The sequence below is a fragment of the Trachypithecus francoisi genome, unplaced genomic scaffold, assembly GCF_009764315.1.
Source record: "Trachypithecus francoisi isolate TF-2019V2 unplaced genomic scaffold, Tfra_2.0 Lachesis_group5, whole genome shotgun sequence".
NCBI classification, from domain to species: Eukaryota; Metazoa; Chordata; class Mammalia; order Primates; family Cercopithecidae; genus Trachypithecus; species Trachypithecus francoisi.
The window spans coordinates 57,658,494-57,668,280 of NW_022681470.1; the positions used below are offsets into that span (position 1 = coordinate 57,658,494).

Consider the following 9,787-nt stretch of genomic DNA (forward strand, 5'->3'; position numbering starts at 1 on the left):
CTGGGCCCACTCATGCATCTAACTGCCATCTCAACGTTTTCACCTGGGAGTTCCAATGTCATCCTCAACTCAATCTGTTGAAAAACCAAAAGTCAACCTGATTTTACAACTTCCTTATAAAATCAAGTCTGCTTCCTGACAGCCAGCCACCAAGACTGAAAGGTCTTATCCCTTCCTCTCTTGTCTAACACAGAAGACAGCCTCGTGCCCAGACAGCCACCAAATGCTATCAAATATTTATACTTTGAAACTGCTCCTTATCCCTGCTGCCACCAGCTTCAAGTCCAGGCACCAAAAGCTTATGCCTAACTCTGCAAGAACCTTCAAGTGGTCTTTCCCTAATTCGATTTCACCCTCCAAAGTGTCTTGCAAAATCTAACTTTCTGAGACTTATCTTAAAAGTTCCACATTGTTTTTATTTTGAATTGCAGGGAGGATGGGGGTGGGGTGTTGAGGTGGTGGTACTCTGTGCAGTGCTTGGAACCACTAAAGGTATTGATCCTGTTTTTCAGGCTGCTCCTAGACACAGACCTTTTCTTCAGAAAAGCTGACCTGCTTCAATCTTGATAGAAGTTAGGATATCACAATCTGCCTTATATCAAAGTTATTTGTACTTTACAGCTAATCTCCAATAATGTGTAAGCTTCCTGTAAGGGTGCACCATGTCACATTCTTTGTATCTGTTACATTACCCGATAACAGTGCTTGCCCCACAGTAAGAAGGGGCTGTTTACAAAGTCGACTGGAATCAAAAGTGATATTAAGAATTGGTTTTGGCCCGGGCGTGGTGGCTCACACCTATAATCCCAACACTTTGGGAGGCCGAGGCAGACAGATCACTTGGAGTCAGGAGTTCAAGACCAGTCTGGCCAGCATGGTGAAGCCTTGTCTCTAAAATACTAAAAATACAAAAACTAGCTGGGCGTGGTGGCGCATGCCTGGAGTCCCAGCTACTCAGGAGGCTGACGCAGGAGAATCACTTGAACCCAGGAGGTAGAGGCTGCAATGAGCTGAGATTGCACCCACTGCACTCAAGCCTGAGTGACAGAGCAGGACTCCATCTCAAAAAAAAAAAAAAAAAAAAGGAATTGGTTTCATTGATCAGTAGCAGGATCACAGCACTGTAAAGGGAGCCTCTACCAATGCCAAGGGAATGTTGCCAAATTCCTGTTGCAAATACGTGGAAATTTACACTAACTCTGTGAAATCACTGAAAAGTAATGGCAAATCATAGGTTCGAAGCTCCTGTGGGCAGAATAATTGCTACAAAGAAAAAATGTTACTTCCTTTCCAAACAAATTCTGGGGCCATTTTTGTATTGGGGATGTCCCTATTGCTTGTCTTTTAAGTTTCTGATTTTTGTTTTGTTTTGTTTTGTTTTTTTACCTTTAAAAGAACGCTTGAGCTACAAAAACCTGCAGTGGAAGAAAGGAGTCTCACTTTCCTTGAAAGCTACACTCTTCTCCTCCAGCCTCCCCTCCCTTCCCTGACCCCCTCCCGCATGTCCCCTAAGAGGCATCAATGACATCCGGGGTAGATGGGGGGCCCTGGGACAATCACACAGTTGCAGGCCACAAGGCTTTCACATTGAGTCATCTCCTTAGCAGTGTAGGCTGAAGCTGAGTCTCATGTCTAACCCACATGGTGCCCTTTCCCAGCTACCCCATATTTAGTACCTGAAAGTTTCTGAAGTAAATGAACATCTGAAACGTTCTGCAGGGCCTCTGGTATCCAGGGTGGGGCTTCTCATCTGGTGTGTGCCAGCCGTTCCTTAGATGTTGAGCGTGCAGGGTAGGGGCAAGAGCTATTGCTGTCTTCTGTCCTCTAATACCCTGTCCCTACTACCCTCCCTGCCACCACACACACACACACACACACACACGGTCTCAGGGCTATGTGGTCTATGGGAAACCTCATCTAGGTAGCCAGTCAGTAATAGTGAATAAAATAGAGGACTCCCCATTCCCAGTTCAATGCTTATCAAGAGAGGTTGTAAAAACCAGGAGACGTGGCTTTGCAAGATTTTCCTCACCTTCAGGACTCAGGTTACTGTTAACCCCTCCATCAACCGCAACTGACCTGGCAAAAGGCCTCCTGTCTCTCTGTGCTTCAGTCCTGTCAGCAGTTTCTCAGTAGCATCCAGACTGTCACCTTGTAGAAATCACCATTAGGATGATACCAGGCACCAGGCACTGTGGTGGTCAAATCTTGAAGAGTCAAATCTTGGGAGTCTCTCTTTATAGAATCCCAATCCAATCCCCAAAACATTTATTGACCACCCACTATGTGGAAAGAAAGCACCGTGACCTGGAGGGTAGGAGAAGCAGTGCAAGCAGCTGAGTCTAGCAGCAGGACCACCAGAAACTAAAGCCGTTCTTCACGATGCTGCCAGCCAGGGAACGGAGTGAGCCCATTAGCTCAGACCCAGCATGGGCAGCACCTTCCACAAAGGGTGCCTCATTTGATCTTCACAACACCCCTATCAGGTAGATATTATCATGCCTATTTTAAGATGTGGAAACTGGAGCCCAAGATCACACAGCTATCAAGTTATAAAGTGGACATTTAAACTGGACTCTGACCACTAATAATCTGATCTGGGTGTTCACTAATCAGAAACAGACAAAATGACATATAAGAAATTGATATTGGCTGGGCACAGTGACTCACAGTTGTAATCCCAGCACTTCAGGAGGCCAAGGTAGGAGGATCGCTTGAAGCCAGGAATTTGAGACCAGCCTGGGCAATATAGTGAGACCATGTCTCTAAAAAAAGTAAAAACTAAAATTAGCCAGGCATGGTGGTGTGTACCTGTAGTCCCAGCTTCTCAGGAGGCTGATGCAGGAGGATTGCCTGAGCTGAGGAATTTGAGGCTGCAGTGAGCTATGATCGCACTGGGCTACACGGCAGCCTGGGCAACAGAGCAAGCCCCTGTCTGCAAAAAAATAAAAAATAAAAATAAAAAGAAGAAGAAATACATATAATTTTAAAAAAAGAAGAAATGCATCTAACAAATTCTATATCACGACACAGAGCAAGGTTTTAAAAAATATATTTTTTAAATTTAATAAATGATGTTAAAGCTAGATAGAAATAGGAAAAAATCAGTTAAACACTAGGTAAATTTTAAAATATGAAAATTATTTTTTAATGACAGACTGCATCTTCTTACATTGTCAAAGAGAAAGTAACATTCTAAACTCTGAAATTGCTAATAGCAACAAATTTGACTATGAAAATGTAAAACTAAAATAAATAATAGCTAAGAAAAGAATTTGGAGAAATATTTGAATCAAGTGGAATGAAACATGATTCATCCTAAATATATAGTTTGTACAAATTAATAAGAAATACATAGATTATAATAAATATGTGAAGGACATGATTAAAATGGTTCACTTAAGAGGAAATAAATAGATTTTCCATCTTATTTATAAACAAGTGCAAATTGAAATGAGGTACCATTTTACTTCACTGCCTGTTACAATGGAAAATATATGTTACTGATGAACATCTCTAAGAAGACTGTGTTGAACCTTATACTGTCATACAATGCCAGTGACATTCTAAACTATTAATCACTGTAAGCATTTGTATCAAGCAATAAAAATTTTCATAGCCTTTGCTACCAAATTTGTATTTATAACATATATGTTACATGATAGAGTCCATAACATGTTATAAATACATATAAAAATATGTATAAATGCATATTTACATGTATTTATAACATAAATACAAGAGTATTCATGTTATAACAATACAATAATACATAATATTTATATTATGTATTATTACATAATACATAAATAATACATAACAATACATAATATTTATAACAAATACAAGAGTATGTTATAAAAACAGTATAAAAGAAAAAATCAGTGCAATTATTCATTACAAATTTCTATAACAGTTAAAAATATTAGAAACATCCTAAATATCCATATTTAAGGGTTTAGAAAATTAAGCAGCATAGACTCATGGATTTATATGATATTGAAGATACTGTGTACACTCTAATTACAGATATGACTTTGAAACAACTGTGTAAAAAATGTGAAGGATATCTGAAATGGAATATTTAAAAATAGAAAATCTAAAAATAATAAGATTACAAATGAATATTTTTGAAAATGTCCTTCACTGGCTAAGTTTGGTTGTGTAGCGGTAGCAAGTCCAAGATGACTACTTCTTCTCTATTCTGTAATGTGATTAGATGGCTTTTATGATTAAAAATATAAAGGCAAATACAATTTACTTAAAATGTTAAGATTCTTTGTACAGAATAATTAAAATTGGAAAAAATAAGTTACAAGAACTTAAATATAACCTGTAAGGGGGCAAAAAGAAACCTACTCTCGAAAACAATTTAGCCTGAAGCATTGGATATTTATTTAAACTATCTCCTCTGTTCTCAGGCTTGTGCTAATCACCCTGATGGGTAGAGAGAAGCTCCTCTTCGCCCTGAGAAGTTCATAATCCCATAGGCAAGACAAGACGGAGCCACATAACAGTCGCCCTGGTGGTTCCAGCAGTGCACAGAGAGGAAGTCCTATTAGGGATGGAGGTCAGAGAAGGCTCCCAGGGGTGAGATGTGTACACAGCCTGTAAGGGTGTGTCTCTATTAGTTGACTTGTGTGTGATCCTGTGGGGAGTCCTCCTGAAGGGTGAAAGAGCAGTCTCGTGTAGTTGGCCTTGGTCACTGAAACCGGGCTGGGCACCCCGGGAGGCCAGGCCCAAGGCAGTGTCCCTGGCTCTGACCTTTGCTGCTTCTTCCCATCCAGACAAGTTCAGTAAGGCCCACGGACAGCAGAGAAAATTCAGCATATGCTGTGGGCCACAGACTTCCCTTAGGTATGAGATGATGGCCCAGGAAGCAAGTAGCTCTGTGTTTTTTAAAATGAACAACCTACTTCTACTTCCCTTCAACCCCCTTCCTATACTCCCCTCTTGGTCTGCTTGCCCCATTCTTTGTTTTCACCTGGCGGCTTTGCTGCTCTTCATCTCTAGCTTTCAGGATCACTCACACTCTCTGAGCCCCAGACTGAGGTGTGCCCAAGGGGGTAAAGTCCAGCAACACTGGGTCTGTCTCTGATGGTCTCTGGGCTCTGGCAGGCAAGCACTCCCCCTGCTAGCCTTCTAGGGGAGGAGGCTGCAGCCCCCTACTCCACCCCGGATGTGGGCACAACTCACCAGCAACCACATGCTCAGACATTAGAAAAAAGGCTCTGGGGTGGGTCTTCAGGGGAAAACCAAGCCCAGAGGCCGAAATGCCCGTGAAGGGAAGGTCCAGACCATTCGTTCCCTAGCCTCTTCCTTGCCCATCTTGTAATTGGTGTGGGAGAAATTCTTGACAGGTGCAGCCTGAACACTGCATGCCCAACTCTCTGTGAGCTCTAGGACCATTTTCTTTTGAGATGGAGTCTCGCTCTTTCACCCAGGCGGGAGTGCAGTGGCTTGGATCTCAGCTCACTGCAACCTCTGCCTCCTGGGTTCAAGCGATTCTCCCACCTCAGCCTCCTGAGTAGCTGGGACTGGTGTGTGCCACCATGCCTGGCTAATTTTTGTATTTTTAGTAGAGACGGGGTTTTACCATGTTGGCCAGGCTGGTCTCGATCTCCTGACCTCAAGTGATCTCCCTGCCTCGGCCTCCCAAATTGCTGGGATTACAGATGTGAGCCACTGCGCCCGGCCTCTAAGACCATTTCCCAAATCCTTCCTGGGGATCTCCGTGTGCCAGAGGGACCCCAAGTGAGGGTGACCTTATGTCCCAGTTTGCCCAAAATAGTCCTGGTTTATGGCCCAGGTTAATTCTCATAGTGTCCCTTTCACTCTCAGAAACATCCGGGTTTAGATGATAAATTATTTCATGACCCTACTTCAAACCAACATCAAACTGAACACATACACACATGTGCCTCTCTGTTCTTGGCAGTTCAGGGGACAGTGTCCATATGGTCCCTAAGCAGAGAAACCCCAGGCTTATCTTTGACTCTTCTTTGTGAGACCTATGATGTTACAATTATCTCCTGAATATATTCTCTCCTTTCTGTCCCAACTACTCATGATCTGTTTCAGACACAAATAATTACAACCCACTGTGGGGTCTCCCTGGCTTGAGCCTCTCCCTTCTCCACAGTTCTGCCAGCGATCTTTTCAAAACACAGATTAATGCCTCCTGACCTATAGATTGAAATCCAAATCCCTTCATGATTCATCCTGCTTCATCTCCTGTCCCCACCTTCCTACCCTGGGCTCTGGCAGACTGCTTGTCCCCTGAAAAGCCCACATTCCTACTCATTTCAGTATACTTGTTCCCTTTACTCCCTCCTCCGAGTCTAACCCTTTCTTCTCTTTTCTGCTGCTCTTATTTGACGTTCAGCTCCTTTCTGGGACTGATCTCAAGCGTCATCTCCTAGAAGGCCTTTTCTGATTTAGCTTTCCCGTTAAAAATAATCACTCCCCCTCCACTAAACCCTAAGAGGGCTTGGCTTTTAACATTTACTACAATTTGGACTCCCAGCATGTTGGCCATTGCACATTCTGCTCATGTAACCATCTCTCCTGCCTATGCAATAAACTGCTAAGGCCAAGAATGGCATCTCTCGCAGTGCCTGAAACAGTGCCTGCTTCATGGAGGAGTTCATTGTTAACAAGTTTGAATCGAATAAAATTGATAATCCACCTCAAATTTTCCATACTAGGTTGCCCGGCACATCAGCCACTCATTCCTGGGGACACTGGGGACAGAACTCAGAGGGCACTGTGACATCAGTTCCACCACAATATCTTGTGGAAGGGATATCTGCTAAGAAGAATTCAGATGTAAGTGGCTGCATGCCTCCTTCAGGAGAAAGAGCAAGTTTTCCCTCCCCCATCCTCTCCTCCTTAGGGCCCACCGCCCACTCAGGATCAGACTTCATTCCCTCTCTTCTTTAGGAATCCTCCCCTTACTCTCAGTTTCTCATTTCACAAAGGATCTTGCTGCCTCCAAGCTCCTGACTCATAATTTAGGACAACTAATCTGGTGTTTCATTAGGTGTCATCTTTTGAACTGAACTTACATCTGCGTCTGGCTTAATAGATAGGTTTTTTAGGCTGGGAGAAGACAGAGAAGAGGCAGATGTGAATCCCAGGCTTGGCCCCTGTCCAGCAGGATGATCTGACTACACCCCTTCCTAGATGCCTTAAAACCCTTCCACGTCGCTTCATGAGGACCTGACTGGGTCAGAGAAGCCACTCACAGGGTGAAGACATAAGCCCCACATTTCAGGATGCTAACAACGGCTTGAGTGCCCAGGGCGGGCTCCCCGACCCACCCAGATCTGCTGTGTCCTGGCAGTGGACTCTTTCCTAGGGAACAGGTGGATTTGGGGTGGGGCGTGCCTTAGGCCCCATACTCATAAAATCCCCTGTCTTCTCCCCTCTAAAACAGAGAAAACAGCAGCCGGCGGGTGCAGGTGGGAAGGGGTGAGGTGGAGGCTGAGAAGAGATTAGGGCTCTCGGGCACCCACCACCTCTTGCAACACGACCCTGAGACAGTGGGGCAAGTATCCCAATTTCACGAACAAAGAAACTGAGCAACTAATACAGGAATGGGCCACGCTCCTACTGGGAGGCAGGGCAGGTCTCCCAGCCCTGAGGATTTTTCCTCCCAAGACTTAGTGGTGAAGCCCCTTTTGCCTGTCCCTGCCCTTACCTCTCGGGTCAGCCCCAAATCGGAGGCCACCATCTCTCCCACAGGAGCCTGCCCCTCCCACCCTATCCCCTCCTCCCTCCTGTCTTTCCTGCCCACCTATTTGCTCGAGCTGGGGTGGCAGGAAGGGAGGTGCACGGCACGGGCATGAAGAGCAAACCCCCTCCTGCTCAGAGCTGCTGCCGCCTGAGCCCAGGGCTGCACCCAGCGCAGGCCTCGTGGCCAGGCCATGGACCCCACAGAGCCCTGGAGCCCCAGCCCGGGGTCAGGGGCCTGGGACTACTCGGGGTTGGACGGCCTGGAGGAGCTGGAGCTGTGTCCGGCCGGGGACCTGCCCTTCGGCTACGTCTACATCCCTGCACTCTACCTGGCGGCCTTCGCCATGGGCCTGCTGGGCAACGCCTTCGTGATGTGGCTGCTGGTCGGGCGGCGCGGCCCACGGCGGCTAGTGGACACCTTCGTGCTGCACTTGGCGGCCGCTGACCTGGGCTTAGTGCTCACACTGCCGCTGTGGGCCGCGGCGGCGGCGCTAGGCGGCCGCTGGCCGTTCGGCGAGGGCCTCTGCAAGCTCAGCAGCTTCGCGCTGGCGGGCACGCGCTGCGCGGGCGCACTACTGCTGGCTGGCATGAGCATGGACCGCTACCTGGCCGTGGTGAAGCTGCTGGAGGCGCGGCCCTTGCGCACTCGTCGCTGCGCGCTGGCCTCGTGCTGCGGCGTCTGGGCCGTGGCGCTGCTGGCTGGCCTGCCCTCCCTGGTCTACCGGGGACTGCAGCCCCTGCCTGGGGGCCAGGGCAGCCAGTGCGGGGAGGAGCCCTCCCACACCTTCCAGGGCCTCAGCTTGCTGCTGCTGCTGCTGACCTTCGTGTTGCCCCTGGTCGTCACCCTCTTCTGCTACTGCCGCATCTCGCGCCGCCTGCGCCGGCCGCCGCACGTGGGTCGGGTCCGGAGGAACTCGCTGCGCATCATCTTCGCCATCGAGAGCACGTTCGTGGGCTCCTGGCTGCCCTTCAGCGCCCTGCGGGCCGTCTTCCACCTGGCGCGTCTCGGGGCGCTGCCGCTGCCGTGCCCCCTGCTGCTGGCGCTGCGCTGGGGCCTCACCATCGCCACCTGCCTGGCCTTCGTCAACAGCTGCGCCAACCCGCTCATCTACCTCCTGCTGGACCGCTCATTCCGAGCCCGGGCGCTGGACGCGGCCTGCGGACGCACCGGCCGCCTGGCGCGAAGGATCAGCTCGGCCTCCTCGCTCTCCAGGGACGACAGTTCCGTGTTCCGTTGCCGGGCCCAGCCCGCGAACACTGCCTCGGCCTCCTGGTGAGAGGAGGGGAGAGGTCCCGGGAGGGGACCCAGATGCGCCTGTTCTGGCGGCAGCAAACTGCACTGGGCCGCATCGCATTGCCTCGCGCGCCGCCTGGACTCCCAGGGTCTCCTCCATCAGCTTCCCCAGAACCTCAGAGCAATTGAACTCCCCTAAACCAGGCTCCTGAGACTAGCTCTCAGCCTGCAGGGTACAAGATAAGTGCTGTGAGATGGAGCAGACAGCAACTCGGAGACCCGCAGATTTACCAAGAAGACAGAAGGGAAGGGGGTTTCCTTCTCTGCCTCATTGGGAAGAGCACCGACCAGAAATCGAACCCAGACCCCCAAATGCCATTCTGGTTTCTGGCTGTGCTTTCTCCCGTCTCCCACAATAGCTTTTGCTTTCAGAGAAATACCTTCTCCAAGTCAGACCCTCTGCCCTTCTCACTCACAAAACCCTGGTGTAGAATCTGGTGACACTTCTCCCCCTATGAAGCGGTAGGACTCACCTGGAAGTGGTTCTGGTCTTTCCCTCTCAACAGAAGGTCCTGAAATCGCTCACCAGGCGTTTCTTAAGGTCTCCATCACTCAAAATCTTCTCTGTGAATTCATCTTTCTCAATAAACAAACACTCTTGCTAGCCCTGTCTTCACAATCGTCTTTACTTGAGCAGTGGGAGTGAAATGCATATCAGGAGGCGGGTCGCACACTGGGTGACACAAAACTCAACACAGTAGTTGAGGTTGATCTCAGGATGATGAGGATTTGGGGTGGTGTCTGGGAGCATGAGAG

At 48.3% G+C, this 9,787-nt stretch overlaps 1 protein-coding gene across 1 annotated transcript; it reads left to right on the forward strand.

The window, feature by feature from the left end:
• Nucleotides 1-7,814: 7,814 nt before the first annotated feature.
• On the forward strand, nt 7,815-9,014 carry GPR25 (G protein-coupled receptor 25). The gene has a single exon (XM_033197612.1). The coding sequence runs from the start codon at nt 7,929-7,931 to the stop codon at nt 9,012-9,014; it is 1,086 nt and encodes a 361-aa protein (XP_033053503.1). The 5' UTR covers nt 7,815-7,928.
• Nucleotides 9,015-9,787: the final 773 nt, after the last annotated feature.